The sequence below is a fragment of the Stegodyphus dumicola genome, chromosome 1 (genome assembly GCF_044657685.1).
Source record: "Stegodyphus dumicola isolate Sdum_Otavi_A_Nest chromosome 1, ASM4465768v1".
In the NCBI taxonomy this organism is placed as follows: domain Eukaryota; kingdom Metazoa; phylum Arthropoda; class Arachnida; order Araneae; family Eresidae; genus Stegodyphus; species Stegodyphus dumicola.
In genome coordinates, this window is record NC_140768.1 from 197,794,851 (window position 1) to 197,821,262 (window position 26,412).

General features: G+C 32.1%; 2 protein-coding genes and 1 long non-coding RNA gene across 4 annotated transcripts in view; 2 read left to right on the top strand and 1 right to left on the bottom strand.

Annotated features, from left to right (window-relative positions):
* Positions 1-10,051, top strand: part of LOC118199552 (astacin-like metalloprotease toxin 5) — a 48,975-nt gene extending 38,924 nt beyond the window's left edge. Inside the window, exons 5-6 of the mRNA XM_085824589.1 lie at positions 3,286-3,461; positions 9,728-10,051. Coding sequence (XP_085680715.1) covers positions 3,286-3,461; positions 9,728-9,954 — 403 coding nt within the window. The 3' untranslated portion in view covers positions 9,955-10,051. The remainder of the gene's footprint in view (positions 1-3,285; positions 3,462-9,727) is intronic.
* Positions 10,052-10,437: 386 nt separating this feature from the next.
* LOC118199554 (dolichyl-diphosphooligosaccharide--protein glycosyltransferase subunit 4) overlaps positions 10,438-26,412 on the bottom strand; it is a 137,779-nt gene continuing 121,804 nt past the window's right edge. Inside the window, exons 1-4 of one of the 2 annotated variants that reach the window (XM_085824593.1) lie at positions 18,771-18,814; positions 13,057-13,179; positions 11,146-11,232; positions 10,438-10,618 (exon numbers count right to left, since the gene is read on the bottom strand). In XM_085824593.1, coding sequence (XP_085680719.1) covers positions 13,065-13,178 — 114 coding nt within the window. In that variant the 5' untranslated portion in view covers position 13,179; positions 18,771-18,814 and the 3' untranslated portion in view covers positions 10,438-10,618; positions 11,146-11,232; positions 13,057-13,064. Of the gene's footprint in view, positions 10,619-11,145; positions 11,233-13,056; positions 13,180-18,770; positions 18,815-26,412 lie in introns of those variants that run through there. The other variant, XM_085824602.1, reaches the window with a different exon arrangement.
* LOC118201615 (uncharacterized) overlaps positions 19,421-26,412 on the top strand; it is a 212,458-nt gene continuing 205,466 nt past the window's right edge. The window contains exon 1 of the long non-coding RNA XR_015043288.1: positions 19,421-19,666. This is a non-coding gene — a long non-coding RNA (uncharacterized LOC118201615). The remainder of the gene's footprint in view (positions 19,667-26,412) is intronic.

A 26,412-nucleotide genomic window follows, 5' to 3' on the forward strand; every position in this document is an offset into this window, starting at 1 on the left:
TTAAAAATGAAATAAGGGTTAAAAATTGAGTCATGTTGTAAATAAGGTAAAATGTCATTGGATTAAAAAAACATTTAATTTGCAAAAAACGAAGATGTTCAAAAATATAAATAAACATCTGAAAAAGATGTAAAGACAAACATTTTCTTTCGCAAAAATAAATAAATAAAATTTAAAATAGACATTTAGCATATAAAATGAACAAAGTTTATAGCTTAGCTACTAGCTTCACCACTGAAAGCTTTCATAAATCAATATCTTACTGCGTAAAATATGTAACTGTTTTAACCGAGAGCATTAAAGCCCACCATTATTTTTCAAACACTTTGCATTGAAAAATACCTTACACATCTAAAGGATAATTGAATTATCCAAATTGGCAAAGTTATTAATTAGTAAAATTTTGTTTGAGAGGAATACACCGATTATTAAAATAATATGAATGAAATTACAACTGACAAAATTTACCTTACTGAAAATATGATTACTTAAGTTATTATTGGAGCTCACCAACGGCTAATCGGTAAAGTCGCTGAACACTGGTATTCGACTTGGGTTCGATTTAGGCGAAAGGACTGGCTGCTTGGTCATTGGCATTCTACAAATGTAACGCAGGTACGAGCCAGTTTCCCTTAAGTCCTCTACTAAAGCATCCCACTGTTTAGGCAGATAGCTTTAGTCTTTGCCTTAATCAAAATGAACCAAACCAAAACTACTAACGTATTATTATTCAAAAGGGTTTGAATCAGCAGCGTACATTTAGGAAATAGTGAAAAGAAAGAAAAGAAAATAGTGTCAGTGATTGGTGCTGTAAGCTATAAGTCAATTATAAAGAAATTTCTTGGTTCATATTTTTAGCTTGAAAGAAGGAAATATCATGGGCACATTTTTATCTTAAAATAAAGGAACCAATCCTAGCGCAAACAGAATATCTTCGCCACCCCAAGCAAAGACTCGGCAGTGAAAGGGGGCGAGAAAAGGAAAAGTCGTTGCGACACAACGCTATTGCTTAGTAAGCAGTCTTCGCAGTTTAAAAAAAAAAAAAAAAAAAAAAAAATGGGATTTGGATTTTACATCAAATTGCAATCATACACATTTTTGCTTGTGCAAGTGCATATTTTATTAGTTTTACTGTGCTGTATTATATAATATCTAATTTTTTAAATGAATGATATTTTTAATTATTATTGGAAGTCGGCTGGTGCGTTTTCTTCAAAGCCAGTTTTACTTGTTTCTTTCTAATAGTACATGATCTTAAAACAAAATTGGCTTTCGTTGTTTAAATCATTTAGTTATAGCCATTGAATTCTTTCATCTCACAAAAATAGTACTTTAAACATCTAGATCGCAATGAACTAATCCTTATATATAAAGAAGAAGACACAAAGAATAATGTTAAGAAGCAAAACTATTTTATTAAAAATGATTAATGCAGTTCATTGTTTGAAAAACATGTGCAGTTAGGAGCCTGACAATTTATTAAACAAAGTTGATGTTGAAATTTTTAGCTACTTATTGTTCAATTTCAGTTATTTATGTATCTGCTATTTTTCGCAAACATATCATCTACAGTACATGATGATTTGATCAACTGTTAGTATAGTTATTAACAACAACCACATTAACATATCTAAGATACCTTTTGCAATTATTTTACTTGATGAAATGACATTCAGTAAATGAAATATTATTATCTACTGTATGCCGATGCTAAAAGAAATTCGCTAAAGTGGATAGTTGCGTTCTTTTAGATATTAATGGGGATCGAAATACATTAGAATATTCCGACACGTAATTAAAATAACAGAAAATTTAGACAGCTTAAACATAAGTGCGTTCGAAGAGCAGCGGTCGCCAACCGGTGGTCCGTGAAAACGTTTTGATGGTCCGCAGAACAATTCTGACATTACTTATACTTTTATGAAGATTCAGTTTAAAAAATGACGAGCAACAAAACCTATTATGGAATATGGATTATACTTTTTTTTTTTTTAATTTTATTTTAGCTACTACTTAGCAAAATTCCTTCTGAATTTAAGCGACTTTTCAGCTGCTTTTGCAGGTGTATCTAGCGACATTTGAAAGTGAGAGTTGGCATCCATGGTTATGCTGCTGTCATCAATAATAGCGCGAACTGGAATTCTATTTCCTTTTGAATTACAAACATATGCTACTGTGGTCATTAATAACACAGTTTTTATCCGTGTCAATAGGCAACTTGATGGATTTTTATGAGAACCATCTGAATTCTTGTTTATAATTGCATCACTGGATGTTTCCGTTTTGACTAACTGTTGATCGATGACACCATTGCTGAGTAAGCAATGATTATTATGTTTACAATAATTAAAAATTGGCAACATAACGCTTTCAGTTTATTGATATTGCTTTGAGTTTGCCGGTTTGTTCTTGCTTTTCGTGAGGTTTCTTTTTAGTGATATGGAAATGTGAAGCTTTCTGTACAATAAGGTAAGATTTTTGTGCTTTTCGTATAATTTTTCAATGTGAACGAAATATGTGTATCAGGAAGATGTTAATAGTGTTTTAATTATTACTCATAATCAGGGGCATAGCCTGAATTTCCATAAAGTTATGCTGCTGAACACCAAATGTTTCGAAAATTATATTAACAAATGAAATTTAGAATTACATGTATTGGAAAGTTGAATATTGTTTTTGCGTATTAATGTGTTGTTTTTAAGGTCTTATTTAAGGTGTTTTTTTTTTTTTTTTTTTTTTTTTTTTTTTTTAATTCATATTTGAGGTCATCCAAATATAAAATTGTATATGTAGTGGCCCTTGAAATTCTAAGGGTTATTCCTTGAAATACCGCTGAACTAGACTACTTTATCAATATATAAAAAAAATACTTATAAATGTAAAACAATAGTTCGATGAAACCTTTAAACTGAAATTCGATCAAAAAGAAAGGAAATGTAATTCACATACAAATAAATAGGGAATCAGCAGCAAATTAAACTATACTGTAAATAAATTTACCAGCAAATAATTAGGAAAATAATAATAACGAAGTGGATATACTTACATATTATTTTATATACCTAGATGATGAGTCAGACACGTAGTTAATTAGAGACAAATTTTAGTGAGAAGCTAGCACTTTACCTTTTAAAAAGCAATAATGATCTGGAAATACGGGACTGAATAACCAGTTCATAAACTTAAAATACACCACTCTTGTAAATTAGAAATAATTCTAAAAATAATATATTTTAACACAACTTTTATGCTTTATCTTTGTAGTATAGGAAACATTCTTTACAGGTGCTATTCCAAGGTTGGTAGAACAGGAGGAATCCAAGTCCTTTCTTTCTCAAAAGGCTGCTTTCAACATCCTACACTTGTGCATGAATTGGGACACACCATTGGCTTCTTTCATGAACACACTCGTTCCGATAGAGACGACTACCTAAATATTCACTGGAGCGCAATCATGGATAGTAAGTAAAGCTTTAACTTCTCCCAAGCAGTTAAATTTACATATCATTTTAATTTATGCAAATATTTTTCGTGATTATTTCTTGTGCATTGTTTATTTATTTATTTTGTGTGTATTGTTTTGTTGTAACATTATACTAATTTAGGTTGTTGTTGCTGTTGTTGTCTTGTCCATTTTACATGGAACAATGGTTGCCAAAGCCTATTTCAAAGAGAGGTTGGACTTCTATTTCCCACCCCAATTTTGGGTGAGAGCACCCCACCCAATCCCTTTCACCAATCTACATGACAGGACTTTCGGCTCGCCACATATTTAGAGTACCGCCATACAGCACAGACACTATACATTTACAAACATCTATGTCATCTCGGTATTCGAACCCAGGCCCTTAGGTATCGTTGTAGGCTCCCCTTAGCCACTAGCAATTACTCTTCTGATGCTGGAAGATAGTACAAACTTAAGTCATATCTAACGCACATTAGATTTTAACAACGTCATTTCTAAGCACAGTTCTCTTAAAATTAGACATGGCACCTTCAGTACGACATTAACTCTTCTTAAACTGACACATTTATTAACCTGAAGACAGATTACTTGCCCTGCAAAGCATAGCAGTATGAACGTTAGAAATACACTGGTGTGCAAAAATTAAGGACGAAGTAGAAAAATTAGCATATCAGCTGAACAAAGAGGCAGAGCGGACAGAAAGACCAATCAGGAGATTAAGTAAGGTGATGTACGGTAGCACATGCGCAGATATGCAGGTAGACGTAATGGGGGAGTGTCTGAGTAGTATAAAGCATGTTGTCGGTGTAAGATCAGTATTTCTGGCAAAGAGATTGCACGCCGTATAGCAGTTAAAATCACACCGAGTTGCTGCCTCAGCGAGAAATGGCGAATAATCAATCTGTTAGACGACATCTGTATGCTTTTACCCGAGGTCGAATCATTGGGAAGTTGGAGGAAGGCCACAGTGTGACAAGTGTGGCTGCAGAGTTCGGAATTGCTCACAGCATCGTTTCACGACTTTGGAGACAATTTCAAACTACAGGAACAGCTATCCGGGGGTTTAGTAGTGGTCGTCCACGAGGAACCACCCCCGCAGATGACCGGTATATTGCCTTACAGGCCAGAAAAAACACGCGGCAGACAGCGGGAGAAATCGCTAGACACACGACACAGGTGACTGGACGACCGATATCGCGTTTTACCGTGGCCAGAAGACTGCACGGTGGTGGTCTGTTTGCACGACGCCCTGTGCGGTGTGTACCTCTAACGCCTGCTCATCGGAGAAGGCGTTCTTTGTGGTGCCGGGAACACCGGAATTGGAGAGACAATGAATGAGGACGAGTACTCTTTACAGATGAGAGCAGATTCAGTCTGAGTAGCGATTCTCATCGCATACTCATCTGAGGAGAGCGGGGAAGCCGCAATCATCCCTTGAACATCATTGAAAGGGACAGGTATGGAGGTGGCGGTGTTCTCGTTTGGGGAGGCATCATGCTTGGTAGTCGTACAGACCTTCACATCTTCGACGCAGGTTCAGTCAACGGGACCCGTTATTGTAACGAGATTCTTCTTCCATATGTGCATCTTTTTAGAGGCGCTATGGGTCCGCAGTTCCTTTTCATGGAAGACAATGCACCATGTCATCGCACAGTGGCTGCCCAACAGCTCTTAGAGAGTGAGGATATTGAACGTATGGATTGGCCGGCACGATCTCCGGATCTCAATCCCATCGAGCATGTATGGGATTTTCTAGGCAGACGCTTGATAGCTTGTACCTTACCACCAGTAACGATTCCGGAACTTTGATTGGCGCTGCAAGACGAATGGGCAGCAATGCCTCAACAACTCATTGACACCCTCATTCTCAGCATGGGCAAACACTGTGAAACCTGCCTAGCAGTCAGGGGAGATCATATCCCCTATTAAAGACCGGATGTTTCTTGCTGGACACCCATCACAGAGATGTTTCGGCCTTCAGTCGCATTGCGCTCCATGCTACTTTTTCAATAAAGCTTCTTTTTATCCCTCTGATTTCTCTTTTAGTAAGTGTTGCTTACATTACTCATGTCCTTACGTATTGGGGATCTTACGGTATTAAATGTGTTGATTTGGAAAGCTTTTGTACAAAGTTATATTGAAAAAACCGTCTCGTCCTTAATTTTTGCACACCAGTGTATATATGCTGGTTCAATATGTCAGCAACAGAGTATGTAATATGTATGTTCAATAATTTTATATTTATGCAGCACCAGGTTTTCATACACAAATTTTGTACTGTATCTGTACATGTTTATATCTTTTATTTATAGTACCTAATTTATACTAAGGATCATGCATACCTCAAAGGCATGCTTCATGTAAACTTCATGATAAAGTATATTACAGATGTATATATGAATATGAATGAGAGTATGTATACTTTTGTTTCGGAATATATATTTATGTAAGTGTGTATATATTTGAATCTGAGTTGGTATTTATATGTATATACATATATTTTGATTGTACTGTTCTTCAAGTGCCTTGTATGCACATAAATATTTCTTTTTTACATTTTATAAATGTCGTCTGCGGCCTGGCAGCTATTGGTTAACTCCCGCTGTGTTGGTAACCAATTCTGCATGGATATATCTATACCTGGGTCAGAAGCTAACTCCGTGGTTTACCTCCCCTAACCACTACACCGTCTGGGCGACTGTACTAATTCTTTAGATAGTAACTTTTTTTTTTTTTTTTTTTAAATTTAAATATACTTTTATGTGTTTTATTGCCTCATTAATTTTATAGTATTCATAATTTTGTGTAAACAGGCAATGAAATTGTGAAAATACCCAAAATATAGATAGTTGAAAAATTGTACACTTTACTGTAATCTAGATAGTTCTTAGCATATTAGAGATATTTTGTTCTTTGACTGAATAAAATAAAGCATACAAAAGCTACCTGCTTATGGGGACGGATGCTTTCACAGAGGATTTTCTAAAGGAAATGCATTTAAGTTAAGCATAAGAAAAAGGATGAAAACAGCATGTAGCCAGCTCTTTTACGAATATTTGAAACAGGATCGAACTACCAGTGTTCAGTAGTGTGTTACCATTCTCCCAATGGTGAGCCCTGGTGCGATATTGAAAATTTCTAGGAAACACATTTTGAGACCATAGGTTTCAGTAGAATGTTTTAATAGTATTGCTTTCTTCTTTTGCTTATGGTACAAACAGGGAACTATGAACAAATTTAAAATTTTGTGTATCTGCTTTCGAGACTGAAGTGCTGTTCAGTTTATTGTTCAGGATTCTATTCTTTATTCTATGAGGGATGTCGGAACTCCTGTGCATTTTTACGGCATTGAAATACGTATTTTCGGCCGTAGTGATCCCATATTTCCTTTAACCAAAATGGCGATATATGTTCTTGTGTTAAAGAGAGTTACAGTTTTAGCTCTCATTTCTCTTTTAACTGTTTTGAAATACTTCTCTTCTGTTAGAATCTTTCTCTCTTGAAGCTGTGAGAGAGTTTTTTTTTTTTTTTTTTTTTTTTTTTTTTTTTTTTTTTTTTGTCAGCAATTACAAGCAAATATCTATTCTTTTTTTTCTTACTACATGGGTATTGACCTAGTGGGTCAGTTCCTATCACTTCATTAAGGAAAGTAGCTTTCATGCTACTAAGGTACCGACCGGGCTATAATTAATATAATATCTGATTGTAATGGAAATTTTCTGCCAAAAAACATTCTTAATAAAGTTAGAAAAATATCATGAGAGCAGTACCTTTAGTACGGGTAGTAATCATCACTCAAACATATGATTTTCTGCCAACCTTTTGGTAGTTTTTCAAAGATAATTCATGCTGGCGTGAACTTTTCGTTAGAACCCGATATATAAAAATTATAATACCTGGCCGGGCTATAATCGTTAACTAATTAACAAATGTCGCCGGACTTAAAACATAGGGTAATTTTTGCAGCTGTGGAAAATAAACAGCGTATTATATGAACTGTTTTTATCACCAGATGGCTTGAAATTGGCGCATCTTGCAAGGTACTTAAAATACTTAAAAGTCGTGGGGATAACGGTCTTAATTCATTATAATTATTATACTTTGGAGTAAAATAAGAAACTGTCAATAATTTCATAATTTGCAGCTGTTTCTAATACCCATCATATCATGGTGTTTACAGTGGTCAGGAATTTTCAAATACGCATAAATATTTTTAAACTGTGGGTCTGCTTGTAATTTAGCAGGAATTGTTTTGCAAGAATCTAAAATTTCTGAATCTACTAATATGCATTTGACTTAATTTCTGTAATTTAGTTGTTGACAGAGCATCAGTTACATTTTCTATCCCAGAAGTCTTTTTAAAAATTTAATTGCATACCTACAACTTAAGGGCCCATCTACGAGTCATTTTCTAGAAATACAAATGATCCACGGCTGCATAGTCTGCATGGACATTTATGGGTGTCTTCTCAAAATAAATTGGAAATTTCTGAACCACCAAAAAACTGCTAATATTTCCCTCTCATTAGTGGGAGTTTCTTTGCATTGGGTTAGATATCTTACTGCAATATATATACAACTAGCTGCCTGTCCTGCTTAAGCAGAGCTCCTACCGCAAAATCCGATGCATCTACAGAGATTTCTAATTGCTGTCCACTTTGGGAAATTTAAAGATGGGAGCCTGAAGTCTCTCAAAAGCTGCATTTGCTTCGGCCTTTTTTTTTTTTTTTTTTTTTTTTTTTTTTTTTTTAAAGTTTTATTGTAATTCTGTTATATGAACAAACTCTTTTGTACAAGTCCTATAATAGTAAGCCTAAAAATGATAACTTTTTTATTATATTAGCCTGGTGGGTAATATTTTAGAATCTACTGTCTCCATTCCCCTTTGAGATATCTTATAGCCAGGTAATGAAGCTCTTCAGCTGCTTTAATCCTGCTTCTTTTAGAAAGGAAAACACTTTGTGTAAATCCCGAATATGTTCATCAATTGTTTCGCTAGTAACAATTGCATTGTTGAAGTAAATAAACGTAGATTTTCCGAGGAGAGGTCTTAGAATAATATCCATAGCCCTTTGAAAGACGGCGGGTACTTGGCATAAGCCAATAGCATTCTTAGAAAGGCATAAACTCCCGATTTGGTAATAAATGCATTTTTGGCACGCCTTCTAGTTTCACACATATCTGAAAGTATCCAAAGGTGAGATCTAATGTCATCATATATTTTGTGAATTTTATTTCAATAATTTCCCGAGTTACTGGTAATGGGTAAACTAGATGTTTTGCTATGGTATTTAATTTTCTAGTATCATGCTTTAAAACGTTGATTAGTGTTACAAAACGCTGTGCTTTAAAATCTGTAACAGGGAGGTTTTCTTTTTTTTTTTTTTTCACAGTACTACAGGGTTACCACAAGGGCTATTTATGCAGATTATAACTTTATTCTTTAACATTTCTGCAATAGGTTTTTCAATAATATCTTCTTTGACCTTATCACAGCGGTAGAGTTTTGTTCACCAAGGGGGGGGAGGGGTGATTTGACGTTTCTACACTGCAATTTACCCCTTGAGTTAATCCTGAAGCCTCCTGAAATAAATCAGAAAATTTTCTTCCCAGCTGCTCAAGCTTCGTTTTCTCATCCCTGTTCCTTTCCTTCAAGCCCAATGCTGATGGCTGGTTCTTCTTTTACCACAACTTCATTCATGTCCAGTTGTAGAGCAGCTTCTTGAAAATTAATTTTCATCACCTCAGATTTTAAGAAATCCATCCCCAATATTACCTTCGTTTGTAGATTTTTAACTTTAAAAAAACCACCTTTTGGAGTTCATGCTTTACCTGCACATGTAAAGTTACTTTCCCTACATTTCCCAATATTTGCTTAGGAAGGCAATAACTCGTTCTTTCAACACCAAACACTACAAGGTTTAAAGTTTTTCTTAAAATATTCTGCCAAGAATTACTTTGCATCTATGTATCCAATAATGTATCTGCCTGTACACTGAACAGAATTTGGATCTGTGAGAGGAACAAATTTTTTATCAATAAGATATTCAATTGAATCTAAGCTGGATCCTTTTTCTCACCGGGTTGACTGCACCTTTTTCTGTGATTTACTTTGGCTATCCCCATTGGCGGGTGATGCATGTAAATGTAACAAACTTTTTAAAACAAAATAACCTTAAAAATATAATTATTCTCTTAAATGCTAAAGATTGGTTCTATGAACTAGGGCTTACAGAACACTAAATAATATTTCTCCCTTAGGTGCTAAAGATCAATTTTATAAACTAAGCCCCTCTGAAAACAGACTCTTGGACACTTTCGACTATGACTCTATAATGCTCTACGGAGAAAGAACTTTCTCAAAGGATGGTTGGACAAAGACCATGACAGCTAAAGAAAGAGGAAGAAAACTTGTGGATGTTTATGACAAAAAAGGACTCAGTAACAGCGATATAAGAAGAATTAAAAAACTTTATGAATGCAAATGATTGGAAGAAATAAAAATTCGTATCTTGATAATAATACTGTTAAATCCCTTATTAAATGTGAATTATAAAAAATAAAAATTTTTGATGAATTGGAAAACTGCACTTAAGATAATTTCTCCAAAATAATATACAGCATGACATATAAGAGAGAGATTTCAGTTTGATATATAATTTGTTTTTCCCTTACAGCATAATAGTACAGTTTTATACAATGAGAGTAAAACGGTTAAGTTCCTTAAAAGCTACATATTCATGGTTTTATTACTAGAAATATTATTTTAATGGTTCTTTACACATTTTGCAGTGGCTTATTTTGAAGTCAAAATGGCTTCATCCGGTGCATTTATAAAAAAACAGAATTTTGTCAGTTTAGTTACCAACACTGAAATAAATTAGCTCCAGAAAGTCTCATTTATATGATCTAGTTTATCATGAAACTAGCCAGAAATACTGTTAACAACATTAAAAAAAAAAGGTGTAATGTTCATTGCAGGCAGCGAGATTTTAATTTAAAACATTTTTCAAAAATTTAAATAGAGTATATACAGTATTGAATAATTTTTTACATTGCAATAACTCAATACTTGAATTCTGAGGACACTTCTTTACCAGCATTCCATCAAACAAATGTGGCATATTCTTTAACATGCATTGTCCTCTCATCCTGAAAAAGGGACAAATAATGATCACTGGCTACACATCAATGGGGACTACACAAGATGTGGTAGCACCCAATTCATTTTGTTTTGAATTTTTAACTCTAAAATTGATAATTCAATGCATATCTACAGATTAAACACAGCTAACAAAGCTTTTACTACATGAATGAATTGGAAAACAATAATTATTTTCACCAATTTTAAATTTATAGGCCTGCAGAGTATGCATCACATGTGCAGAGACACTAATCTTATATTTAATACATACACATATATGACTGTTCATACTGATGATAAAAAAGGAATATATATTGTAAGCACAACATAAATAAGAATATACTGATAAATGAAAAAAATTAAAGCTACTGATAGCCATTCCACATTTACACACATTACAGTAAATTTTATTTTTGAAAATTTTAAAAATGCTTTTTCTACAAACAAAATGGAATAAAAACAGTCATAATGACTAAAAAGAGTTTTGAAAGTTTTCATAAAAGACACACAATATTTAGAAAAAAAATTTATTTACATGAAAATGAAAATTTTTTTCACAACTGATTAAGACATTCTGAATGATTAAACTGCAGTGTACACCAATCACTATAGACACGAAAACCTGAAATGAAAAAAAAAAAAATCAAGTAAATAGACTATTGGGGAGAAAAACAATAGCATTTTTAAATTACAAAAAAAAAAAATCACTCAAATTGTGTTTTTTAAAATTCAATTCACATCACACTATTTTCATCTGCATAAATATGTACTATCCAGATTTTAAAACAAAAACTAGAAAAAGATTGTTTTAAGTAAAACAACATTCCATACAGAATTTGTTGCCAATTGCCTTAATTTCGCAGAAAATTTTTGCGAAGTGCCATTAAGTCTATGATTATAACTAATTTTTACATTTGATAGCTTCTCTTCAGTAACAGTACATGAAATTTCTCCAAGTATTCAAATTACGGCAGAAAAACTACCAAATGTAACATCCTAACCTTAAAATAACAATAATAATACATATGGCACTAAACAAAATAATGCAAAAAAATTTTTTATTCAAAAAATCTATACAGCAAACATAAATATATTAAAAAACATGATTTGGTGATAAATTTCCTTTAAAACAATTACAAGATAAATATTTAAATTGATTCTGAAATAATCTCATGTTAGTAGCATATATCATTTTGAGAAATTCAATAAAAATGTAAAGCTACTAAAAAATAAAATTTTACATATAGTCTGTGAAATTTCTTATAAAATGATTTATTTTATTTATATTTTGCATCTTGTATTTTAACAGTCAAAAGTCTTTAATCCGGACTCGTCGGGACTTCAGCGATTCCAGATTATAGATCATCAATTTAAATCTGGTAAGATGGCATGCAGAAATTATAAAATTAAAAATATGAAACCGTAATTTATGAAATAAAGAGCAATTATGATCTAAAGGGTATCAAAATTTATAAAAAAAAGCTTAACATTTATTTGTTTACTTTATTAAACATTTCTTTCAAAGCACACAAATACTACATTTAGTAAGGAATTATAAGCCGAATAAAATAAAAACATCTGCCCTGAAGATAAGGATAGTGATGACAGATCATTTTCCAGTTCATTGCGCGCCACGACGTAACTGCTTATTACATATCTATGTACATGTATGCTTTTCTTACTTTTCGCCTTTTCTCTGCTGTACGCAACTGTGTTTAAATTATCTCCGTCATTAAAAATGTTCACTGATGTTACAATCTGTTTAGGCCCATTTATTTCTTCAATTCTTGATAAGCCAGTTTCGTAAGAAAATATATTTAACTGTTTCCCACCTGTCGTTTGAAAAATGGTTATAATTTTGGATCCTTTTTTTTATAGAACAACATGGAGCATTCTTAAAATTACAGGATCATGGCATTAAGAAAAATGTATTTTAATGAAGATGATATGCAACTTTATTTGAAAACAAATAATGACAATGGAATGTGAAAAATTATAATATGTCTAAGTTTTTTACATACTATAACTATGACTTGAATTCTTATGATTCTAATTAAATTAAGAATGATCTTTTTCAAGTTTTTACCATAATGATTGACGGATGTTTATCTGCACCCCCACGAGCTTTCATGATTGACAGCATTTTATAATCGGATAAGATGCTTTAATTTCTTATATTGAAGGCCATGAAATATGTTTTTCCGAAATTTTATACGATTTTAAACACAGGCTTTTGGAAACTCATAGCAAAGATGATGACTGTTTTTATAATTTTAGAATGAAATTTTCTTTTTCCATCCACATGGTTTTTTTACCGTGAACTGTATTTTGTATATGCTATTCAGAATTTTGGCATTTTCCAAGCATTCTAGATAGTTAAGCTTTTACTGTACATTTTTCAATCTATTATATAAATATGTAATTATTATTGAAACAAAAAAATTACCTTTTGTTTTAGTCTGTTCTCTTTGGATTGCTAACAGAGGCATAATGATAAAGAACAACCAGAAGAAACAACGTCACGCCCAGAACATTGGCGAATATAGCAAGCTGTATATCTGTAATCATTCTGCAATAAAAATTCAATCAATACAGCTTTATATAATAAAATAACAGCAAATCAATTTACTTATGAGTCCTACATTTTTTCACAAAATAGTAATTATAAAAATCACAGCTTGTAATAATTGCATAACTTTTTAAACCCATAGAGCTCAATCAGTCAATTCAATTCCAAAGTAGATAATAGGTGTTCTTAGGCTACGTTCAGACGGCGGCGTAAAGGGCATAGAGGCGTAGTCATAAGGGCATGAAATATGGGAATTCTGTTCACACTTCCGAGAACGGGGTGTAAGCCGTGGCCAGTGGGAGAAGCTAAATTTGCACATGCGTCGATGTGTCTACAACTTTCTCGTGCTGTTCTCCTGCTCAATTGACTTCCCGCGTTTGCTGTGCTTGTTTTGTGACAGCAAAATCTTCTGTAAAACGCCGCTTCATTTTAGTTTCGCTCTGATTGGTCGATGCTTATCCAAAACTTGGCGTAAAGTTGAAAACTTTGAATCCTGTGCCACGAGCCCTAAACCAGATTTTGTGACGTAGCACAGACTGGTTGCCTTGGCAACGGAGCTTGGCTTAAACCACTTATGGCCTTTACATCCCCGTCTGAATGAAGCTTTAGGGCAGTGAGTCGCACGATACCCTATTACCCCAAAATAGCATTTTAATTACTCTCAGGAATTTTGGATGGTACTGATATGGCAATAAATTACAATTTAAAATCTGCCTTCTGCAACTATGCCTCTAACATTTCCATACCTAAGAGTGAAAAGATAACTAATAATAATTTAATTTAATGTTCTATTTTTATAACAAAGTAATTAAAGAATTTTTTTAAAAAACACCAATAAAAATGGATTAGAATTCATATTTCTTAATAATATGCATTTCATTGATTTTTGCATTCTCTCAGACATATTAGACCAATGAGAAATTATTACAATTCAAAATTTTATTAGCAAATTCATTTTTTTAATTAGTATATTTGAATAATAATTTTTCTGACAATTTCAATAGCTTAGTAATGCCCCAATTTATACAATATTTTGTTTTACATTTTTTTTTCCTTCGTCCAGTAATTTCTCCTTTTTTCTTTAATTGGTATAGTGCACATTTTCTCCTCTATTAAATCTACCCACTCAAAATTACACAATGAGTTACTGTATGCAGTATAAATAAATAAATGAAAATACTATGTTTGGTTACATTGCTTTTACTAATTTTTAAATGTAATTAAATTTTCTTTGCTTCAATTTTGTTTCCAATTCATTTTAAATAACTGCATTATTTTGCTATATTTGTTACTGATATGAATTTAAATTCAGTTTCAGTCTTTAGTCTATATTCACACACGTGAAAGTACATATAACCAATTTTTTTTTTTTTAAAAAGTTACCTATATATGGTATGGTAAAAATATGGAAATCAAATTAATTTTTAACAGTACCTCAACTTTCCATTAAATTTAGTTATCTCCTTTTTCCATCGATCATCCCTTTTCCATCCTAAAATAGTAACTGCTCTAAACTCTCTAACTCGGCATAAACCTCTCTAAACTGCATCATTTTTAAATTAATATTCTTGTAGGTACTTATATATGCTTCACCAATAATGATTTCTAATTTGGCAACCAAAATTAATATTAATCAATCAAAATAAAGCTAATAAACTATATCATTCTGAAATCTTCTGAGACCCTCACATTCCATTTCTCTCTTCCTGTCTGCCAACATGTTGCGGCTTACCTCTCTTTCAAACACTATGTTGTCCTGACAAGGTAAAACGGCCCATATGTATCAAGAACATGCACCCAGATTGAACCTTCAGGCTGTGTAATTCAATTTAAAAATATGCTTCTCAAGAATTGTTTCATCCAGAAATAAAACATGTTCAATTGGCTATTTCATTAACTTCAAAATAATCATATATAGATATAGATATTTAACTGGAAAAAAAGCCAGCAGTTGCAAACATATAAATGAGGCTAGTTAAATCAATATACAAAATGAAGGTATTTAAATTAATAATACAAAATGCTATACATGGATAAAATACAATAAGAATATGAAATGAGTTCAAAAATTTGTTTCTTCCATTTAGTTTCAAAGGAAGGAACCTTATTCTTCAGACCAGTTTTTCCCATGGTTTTTCCTGCTGTGGAAAAATTATAACTGTACGTTCAGCCTTATTTTATAGCTTCAATACACCTTATCATTTAACCTCTTTTTCATTTGTTACTTTTTTAATGGATTTCTGCAATCTACAAAATAATGAAACACTGAACTCAATTTGCAAAATAATGAATCAAAAGTTAAAACTCATTTCTTCCCCCTTCCCTCAGTCTGGAAAATGGCTTCCACAGCTCAAATCACATATGCTCCCATTGCTCAAATTCTCAGTGCATAGATCAACAATTCAAGTCTCCAGTAAGAGTTGTAGCTCAGTTTGTGCTAGCAAAAATTGAAATTCCGAACAGTAGTTAATATGAAAGTATTGTCGCTCTTCCTTTAAAAACTTAATTAATAAACACACCTTCAAATCTGCTTCCAGTACTGAAACATTCATATACTTGTGATTAAGATGATCCTTTTAAAACTTTGAATGCCAGCTTGGCTTAAACTGTTACCTATTCTGATCTAGCACAAATACCTTGCTTTTGCTGAAAACCACAATTTCTATGTTTGAAAAATGGAGATAACATCGTCAAAACTATCCAGTTAATAAGTTTTTAGTTAAGTTTTTTCCAGAATTTACTCAAAAAAAATGTTGAAGAAGTACATCAAAACTGGCTTAGACAGTACTGAAAATTATTGAATAACGAAGTTATCTAAAGAATGGGATTCTAAATAATATTTGAAAAACTAAGTAGCATTTTTGGATTCTTTACAAATGCATCGATTCACAAAATTTAATAAGCATTTCTCTTTCTCACACATATCTTCAGTTTAACACAAAAAAATGCCTATATTTAACAGATACCATTTCTACCAAAAAGAAAAAAAAAAAAAAAAACTGACATCTTGAAAAATAAATAGTTCACTAATTTAATAATTCCTTGTATTTTAAATCTTATTGAACAAAATATCCAAAAACTAAGTACTGTAGCACATAAAACTACAATAGTATAAAGTCTGAAACCATAATGATCTAATATCCAGACAACCATCTAAAAAATAAAATAAGGTAATTTTCCGTTTTGCCGGAGCAAACGATAAAGTCGCCAATAATGATACAACTGATGCCAAATGGAATATCTTCACTGATAACCTTTCATGCCTCATTTTCAAAACAAGTTGCAGCCATTTCTTACCAGATTGTTTTTTTCAATACTGGCATACAATTACATAGAATATTTACAAAGATAATTAAATTTTATGCCCTAAAACCATTCGCGGTAATTAAGTCTTGGTGAGCTTTGGCTTTGGGTAAAAATATAAAAAAGACAAAATCAAGGATTAAATTCATCAATTCTAATGAGAATGCACTAGCGAAGTAAAGCACTGTGATTTTACATAATTTCTGAATAAGCTATTTGTAGGAATTGAAATAATTCTTAAACTTGTATTCCAAATTAAGATTTAACTTTAAATTACTGTAGATAATTACTAAGAGAATTAGATTTTTATAGCGTAGTTTACGTGAGATGAGATCACTTGGGGTCACGTAATACGAAACGGCGAATCAGGATGTTGAACCATGATAGCATAGTAAATTCTTAAATTAATGTCTTTTTACAAATTTATTGTCTTTATTTATTGGCTATTTGCAAAATTTTAAACCATATTAAAATATTCATGCCTTCAAAATAAAAAATTCTTACAACTAACATTTGTTAACATTTTTTATGTGTATATTGTATGTTGTCGCCAACAAAGTCTGCTTGGCGAGATTTGCGCCGGTGAAACGGAAAAGTACCTAAAATAATAATAAAAACTGAACTCAGTGGCATAACAGCTCTAATGGGCCAAGGCCTGCAGTGCCCAAAAATCTGCTTTCTTGACCGTGGGCCCTGGGGTGCGTAATGCCCTGAACAAGTGGTCAGTTTGTAGCAGACCCCCCCCTCCGTGTTTAGTCCCCAAGCAAACTTGGTACTGATTTTATCAACCCACGTGATGGAAATCATGGGATGAAAGGCTGAGTCGACCTTACCCAGCCCAGGAATCGAACCCAGCAACTATGGTGCTCCTGTGTGATGTGCTAGCCACTGTGCCATCGGGCCTTAAAATAATAATAATAAAATCCCCCCCTTATAAAATCTAGAAATGGAAAACATTATACTCAACAAAATTGCCATAAATGTAGATTTTGCCCCCCTATAACCGAGATTCCTGCCTGTCACTTTCAAAGAAAGACCTGCTGGCTAAGATATCACACCTTAGCTTAATAACAGTACATTGATTGACATTGCACTGATGTTAGCCAAGATCACACTTTTGGCTTCCGCATTGTTGTATGCATCTGGCTATGCATTTTGTTGCCCAGTGAAATCTCTGTCATCCTTAAATTTTATTAGCTGGTACCTCCCTAAATTCTACAAACTTTGCCTCTCCTAAATTCTGCTACCTAATATTTCCTTAATTATAAAATTTTCACCATCCATCGTCTCTGCTATTAAGTGATCCTCTAAATTTAAAATTTGCTATCCAGAGTTGATACACTGGCTCAGGCGCAAGCACTGTTAGGTGGTTAGCATTCTTCCAAATTAAACATTAACTGAAGCTCCAATGTTGCCATAGGTCTACATAAGCTTACTAGATTTTAAGTGATGATCCAAAATCCAGAAATTTCTGAAATTCAGAATCATCAAAGCCTCAGGTAACATCAATCAATCTTACAAGATCTAGATAAAATTGCAATGATAACCACTCATAGTTCTAGATGATTTCAGTCTTTTAAACCGTGATTGTCTTAGAGAGACAATGGTCAGTGTTTATTTATTGTTGTCAGAAATGATGATCACTTTTACAGGTAGTTGTTATGACAGGACTCAACCTAAATTTTCAATTAGAAGACAAATTATAATCAGAAATCTGACAAAACATTTTGCATATCAGAGCTTATATCACATCTTTAATAACTCCAGAGAAGAACAAAACTATCTTTACCAAGCATGAGTGTCTTTAGTGGAAGATTTATGAAATGGTTTCATTCAACCTTAACAGAGAATTAATAAGTCCTTACAGATAACATATCACTCAAAAAAATTATAAATAAAATTCAGTCTCTTGAAAACGTAAGAACTTTGAAAAATACCATTTCTACACTAGAGCGAATGATTCTTATAGAAGCCATGCATATTACACTCAATGCACGCAGGAAATATAATTGAAGATAATTAATTTTAAAAGATACAGATTAATCAGATATAGTATTTTATGACATGGAATGGAGAGAAATGAATAATGCATGTTTTTATAGTACTCTATATTGCACAAGGTGCTTTGGTAATGCTAATATTAAGTACAATGACAATAAAAGCGTTCATTTACATACGAAATCTATAAAAATACAGATTAAAACACAACACTGAATTTGTAACCATATTTTGATTCGTATCATTTGAAGAACAGATTTTATAGTTCAGTAACTTTTTCTTTTACTTACGTACTAATTAAACAATTCAATAAAACACAATTTAATAGTGCGTAATTAATCTGCCTATCACGAATAACACCAGTTCGCCTTAGACACGTAGCAACAACAGATCATTGAGAAGCAGTAGAAGTTTCTTTTCTTGTAAAAGAAAGACAAACAAATATTGTTTACTCAAAAATTTATTAATAAATATAATGTTACGCCTATAGAAAACGCATATGCTCTAACAAAATGAAATTAAGAGATATTTAAACACTTACTAGGTGCTTCACATCTCAAGAGAAAAAAAAAATATGTAACCCGAAATAAAGATTCTTAATAAAAAAATCGCTTCATGAGAAATTATTCTTAATCTTAACATAAATATTTTCTGAAAAATGACTGCAAAAAAAATTTGATTTTTAAAATTATAAAAAGTTAAAGAATAACTTAAATTTAGCTTACTAATTTTAGAAGTTTCAGATTATAGAAAGCATTGATCAGCCAAACAAAATAAAGTAAAATATAACCTTAAAGTAAATAAACACTTTATTATTAGAAATTGTCCTAAATTTAACATAAAATAATAAAAATATTTATGTACGACTTCTTTCAAAAGTTTCATTTCCAGACGGCAGCGATCCACACAAATAGCGGAAAATGCGATGCTGTTGCCATCTATTGAGCAATCATAAAACTACATCAATCGTACGTCATTACCATAGGAGGCGGAGAACAAAGACGTGGCGGGCGGAGCAAAGGAAGCGAATGCTCTGGCTTCTCTTTGTTCTCTCATGACCCGGAGTATGTGTAAATCGTTTGACGTGCCGATAGCGGAAGAGTAGTGTTGATTTTAAATTATTGGGATACAATTGGATAATACATATGAAACTTACGGAAGTGCAGATACCTGATACAACTAAAAGGTGAGCTCTCTATCTGTATGCTTTTTTAAACAAATGTGTTTGTGCAGAAAGAATAAAACATCTGTTGAACACTTCCACGTTTGTATTTGGCATTCCAATGCTTCACAAAGAGATCTTGTGTTGTATTCATGCCGATCGTTTGAAAATATCACCATCAGTTTTCATTGTTAGCAGTTCTTTGTTGTTTAGATGATTTTATAAATCGTAACAGCAATTTTTATTGGAAGTTTTGAAGTATATGACATCACTATTTGCACGTTTTATATTTCATCATTTAAGTAATTTTTCGTAAAAATTAAATATTTGTAAATTAGCAGTATCTTTTTTTGAAGAAATACCATATAGATGTAAATAGGAATATTCATATCTATTCTGGAATTTACGAAACCGTTTATTAAAGAAGTTTATTTAATAATTTTGTTCACTTGCTTTTACTATATTAACAATCAATCTTCATTCTACAATGCTGGCGTTGAAAGTAGTCATATATTTTTATAATAAATAAAAAATTTGGGGGTAACACACCTTACTACCTATTTATTGAGGAGAGTAAATTAAAAAAGTGTTTTAAGTTATATAGATAAATTTAATTTTTATTTTAGACATTAATAAGCTATTAATAATAAAATAATCCTTAGTTTTAATCATTGAATAATTTTCATTCTGATTCATCAATATCTGAAGTTGTATCTTCTATTCTAAACAAAAAAATACGTATTATTTAAAATTGATAAATTTTGAGGAACTCATTCAAACTTTATTCAAATACTTGTAGTAAAATTAGTTTGCACGAGATTATTCATGCCATAAAAAAAATGGGTGTGTCAAACATTATTTTTTAAAGTTAAATATAATAAATTAATGTAGAATTTAGAGCTCTGAAGCAAATAACTTTAGAATGCTGTATCGTAGTTAATTAAGCTACCAGTGTTTAAGAGGGGGTAGGAATTAATCTCAAGTTTCAAGGTTTGAAAGTACTCGTGCTGCCATCTATGAACAATAGTTAAAGTTAATTTGAGACGAAATTTTAACGTAGAAATAATATGATTAAATTTACCATTTGTGTTACCATTTCACAATCACTCATAGAAAGTGCATGGAATTATAAATTATTTTTTAAGACTATTATTTGAGCACCACTCAGTATGGAAGTAACTGTGGTCTAAGTGTAAGAAAGACTCTTTTTCAAAATTCTCAAATGTGTCAAAAATATTATTTATGTTCTTACAGACTTTATTATTAATAAATTAGCTATGTAACTATAAATTGTCTAAAGCAGCTAGAAACTAATTTTAAAATAAGTTATTTGATATTCATCAGTTATTTTTTAAATCGTTCAATGTTTCATTAATTTCTTTGAAAGTTAGAACTATGTGAAACCTAGCTTGGAACTATTTAAACTAACTTGTGTGTTTACAGCTTATTTATGTTATTATGATTTCTTTGAAACATAAATTAAATTGGAATTCCTGAAAAGGACTATTATATGTATTTTTAAGATATTTCTTGAATTTTACTTTATTCAGTTTCTGGCTAAAGTGCAGAATTGCCCACTTATTTCATTGGCGTTTGTTTGGCACTTTTTACAAGAGCAAGAAGAATTAGATTTTTGTCAATTTTCTTTGATCTTTTTAAGTGAAAATAGGTTCATGGATAAAATCAAAGGGAGTGCACAATGCCATTTTTGTGCAATTCTGGGATTTTTTTTAAGTGAAAATAGGTTGATGCGTACATGGATACCAAGTATATGCAATTCTTAAAAACGTCCTAAGCAGTGGACGATTCTGCACTTTCTCCCAGTTTCTGTTACGATTGAGAAGCGAGAATAATCGCAACTGAATAGCTAAATTTACTGCTTTATTTCTAACCACAACAGGAGTTGAAATTTAGAACAAATAAACAACAAATTGTAAACTAGCACTAAAAATGATCAATAACAACTGGTTGTTAGCCTTTATACGTGTAAGTTCATAGCTTTACTGCTCTCAAGCATCCATGTGTGCCAGCTTTATTTTGCATACTTCATAGTATGACTCGCAGAAAGTATCTGATAAAAACACAGTATCACAGAAGGTAGTGACATTATATTTCCTAGTTAATAAGATTACATTATATAATGGACTAGCTTACCGTTGTGAACTGCTGTTATGTCTTGATTGTTGCTTCAAGATCCATAATATCTGCAGGTCACCACCAGAGTCTGTAGACCAGGTGGTAGAATTTACAGCTAACAAAAATTTGAATGCTAGGCTGAAGATTACGGTCCAGTCGCCAAGTGAAGCGAAATTGCGCCAGATCTGGTAACCTTTTGGCTTAAATACAAATCAATGCTCTTGGATCATTTATTGCTCATTTACTGCTTATTACAATTTCTTAAATTTCGTGATAAAACGCTTTACTCCATTTTACAACTGTCTTAAAAATGGTTATATGATATTATGAAAACTTTTAATATTGTTGATCCTATAAAATACATAGTTATTAACTTTCAAATACTGTGGTTAAAGTGCAGAATCGCCTGCTTATTTGTTTGGCACATTTTACAAGAGTAAAAAGACTTGGATTTTTGTCAATTCTCTTTGACTTTTTAAGTGAAAATAAGTCAATCTATACATGGATAAAGTCAAGGGAGTGCACATTGCCATTTTTGTGCAGTTCTAGGATGTTTTTTAAGTGAAAATAGGTTGATGTGTACATGGATACCGAGTATGTGCAATACTTAAAAATGTGCCAAGCAGTGGGTGATTTTGCACTTCCCCCTTTTTCATTGTTTTACTTGATGTCCTGTTTTAGATATTTTTGCATGTTTACAGGTTGTTTAGATATTTTTGCATGTTTACATGATCTATGTTTTTGCATATTTACAGAATTAATTCAAATTTGCAACCATCTAATATGGCGATATGTGATGAGTGAGCGATTTTCTAAAACGGACGAAAACAACTGATTTGGCGACTTGGCAATTTCTCTTTGAAAATGCGCCAAACTGGACCATAATATCCAGTTTTACCAATTTGAAAATTTAAAATAGCACCGAGCAGCAGAATTTTTAGAATTTAGGAGAGACACTGGGCAGCAAAATTTTTAGAATAAGGGAAGTACCAGACAATAGAATTTAGCAGCCAGCAAGATTGCATCTGTCGTCAAAATCATTAAAAACAGTCCTAAGTATCTGCGAGTAAGATGCTGCAATCCAAAACCTGCTGACAAAGAGGCTTCTTCACTTGTTATGAGAATTTGCTCAAATGCATGAATGTAGAGGATGCTATTATAAGACATGTTGTAGATTATATCTCAAACTTTGAAAAGTGAAAAAAAAAATCAAATCTGATATGGATATACTAATATACTAATAAGAAGGCATAATCTGATGCTCCCATTTTGGAGATATAGACTTCCTCTGAGTGAACCCTAAACCTATTGAAATACCCATTAGCAATAAATTTGCTAATAGCACCTAAAGTAGTGAATTAATTGCTAATTGATATTTGTGGCAATAGCCCTAAGACACACCATGCATCTTAATCCAAATAAAGATGCAGTGTTTTGTAACTTAGATAATAATACCAAATCTAAATTCATAGGAAAATTTCGTGTAGATGCCCTGAGAATGATTCCTGAAAAATGGATAATTTGAGCTTTAGCATTAATTATGTAGATAGCAACTGCATAGAATAGTACTCTTTGAGCATAAATCGAACAATCCTACTATAAGTTTTATTAAACGACACCCAATATGATAACCAGTCGAGAAAATTACCACCAAACTCACCTTTTTAAAACTTCTATTCAAGTACTAGTACTAAAAACTTCACACCTCAGAAACTTCAAAAATAAAACCATGCTTTCCATCTTCCAAGTTCACTGACTGACTATTCAGAATATCCAGAAAGTTTGTGTAATTAATACTTTATCAAATTTTGTTCTAAAAGTAGATAATTACCAAGTTAAAAATTTTACACTATGAGGTTTCAAAGGAGTGACAAAGCATTAGCCACACCTTGGAGACTTGCAAGCTTCAACCCCCTGTGTCAAGTGTGTGAAAGCGCGTAGTTGTGTCAATTGTGAACTGAAACACACAGATAAATCCATCTGCTATGACTACAGGGGACACTCATTAATTCAAACTCAAAGGCTGTCAAAAAAAGTTTAAGAGAAACTATAACTTTAAAAGTGTATCACTGAAAAAGAAAAATCAGTATTCTCCCAATAGGTGATCTACCTTACTTAATTGTGTGGCTACATTATGGGTTGATAGGTGGCGCCACTAAAGTTGTTGTTTTCGCACATTTTTTCTTCTGCCATTTTGTTTAAATTTGCATCATCAGATCTATTATTATTTAGTATTAATAACTTTTTCCGTTTTGCAAAATATTTGTTTCTTTTGCTGCGTATAAGTAAACTTTCAGTGTGCGAATAAAAGGGTGAAATTTTTTTTTAATTAAATTAGCTGGTTTAAATATTTCAATAAATTACTCGATATTAACTCAACTAAAAATGAGCTCCTAAATTTTATGGATATAGATTATATCAAGAATTTCATGCATATAGTGAATGAAATCGAAGACAAAATATACCTGATTTTGTACTGCTATATTTAGTTGTTTCAAAACCTATTTACCAACAAATTGTTATATGCAGAGTATTAAAGAAAGAGAGATAATGAATTTAAGAGAGATAAATTAAATATTGTTGCTGCTTAAGATAACAGTTGTTTTATTTGATTCTTATTTAAACTTTTTGTGTGCATAGTCTTTGTTTACATCAGAGCTTTAGCGACATACAGTTTGATAAGAAATATTGTATATAAATGTAAAATATCTGAGATTACAATAATTCTTGCTATAAGAGCCTCTACACTATTCCCCCACCCATAACCAAGTTAACATTATAAAGATAGGGAAATACAGTCAAAAGTCGTTAATCCGGACTCGTCGGGACTTCGGCGATTCCAGATTATCGATTTTTCCGGATTATAGATCATCAGTTTAAATCTCGTAAGATGGCATGCAGAAATTCTAAAATTAAAAATATGAAACCGTAATTTATGAAATAAAGAACAATTATGATCTAAAGGGTATCAAAATTTGCAAAAAGAAAAAGCTTAATATTTATTTGTTTACTTTATTAAACATTTCTTTCAATGTAAGTTGTTTAAGTTCCTTCATTTTATGTGATAATACTTTCTCTTTAATTCTATAAACAGACATAATTTCTTGTTCAGTTACAAAGTTCCGCTGTTCAAGACCTATAATTGCTGTGTCAAGAACACCGACTAATTTGTCAATGGAAATTTTTTCGTTTTCAATAACCTCTGTCACTTTTCTTCGCTATCCGAAGCGAATTATAATGACCAGGAACTTCTTTTAAATCATATCAAAGACGGAGCATATGGAGATGAAATACTACATTTGATAAGGAATTATAAGCCAAATAAAATAAAAACATCTGCGCTGAAGATAAGGATACTGCTGACAGATCAACTTCCAATTCATTACCCGGCTGCAGCGAGCGTGAAATTGATAAACAGATTTCGGATTTCAAAACATACTTTCGCTTTAGATCCTTTACATATTAACAAATATATATCGGAAATTCTATTTGATATAATCGAAAGTTTAAGCTTACTTTTATAAAATTGCTCTTACAGTCTGCAAAAAATAATAAGCAGGATCCAATTCGAAAATTAAGGAACAACGCAATCATCAACATTAACTGAAATAGATAATTAGATAATTTTAGCTTATACGTCCATTATACATAAAACGCGCACGCGAAAACGTATTCTGCACTTGCGCACACTCATATGCGCAGTCGTAAAAGGTCTTACGCGCACGCGTAAACGCCTATGCGCATGTGTCAACGCCGCGCATGCGCAGAAAGTTTTTAGTTTTGAGGTCCGGATTATAGATCATTCCGAATTATGGGTGTCCGAATTAATGACTTTTGACTGTAGGTTGTGACTAGCAATGTTAAGCCACTGTTAGAGCTGAAGAATTTAAATATGCAGCACAAAGGCTCGTCGGGACTTCGGCGATTCCAGATTAGGTTTTTCCGGATTATAGATCATCAATTTAAATCTGGTAAGATAGCATGCAGAAATTATACAATAAATTTGAAAACGTAATTTATGAAATAAAGAGCTAATGTGATTTAAAGGGTATCAAAATTTACAAAATAAAAAAGCTTAATATTTATTTGTTTACTTTATTAAAGATTTCTTTCAACATGCGCATTGTAAAGCATACATTATGCATAGTCGAAATTAGAAAATTGCAACCAGAAAACTATTTGATGTGTATTCATGATATTTATAATGATGAGGAAATTGATTTAAATCCTATCGGAGTACATCAAGATGAAACACTACATTTAGTAAGGAATTATAAGCCGAATAAAATAAAAACATCTGCCCTGAAGATGAGGATAGTGCTGACAGATCAACTTCCAATTCATTGCGGGCCGCGGCGTCCCCCCCCTCGCAGCAGAGCAGCCTGAAATTGATAAACACATTTCGGATTTCGAAACATACTTTCGCTTTTTAGATCCTTTACATATTAGTAAATATATATCGGAAATTCTATTTGACATAATCGGAAGTTCAAGCTTACTTTTATAAAATTGCTCTAACAGTCTGCAAAAAATAATAAGCCGGATCCAATTAGAAGATTAAAGAACAGCGCAATCTGCAACATTAACTGAATTAGATAATTTTAGCCTAGCTTATACCGTTCGTTATACATTAA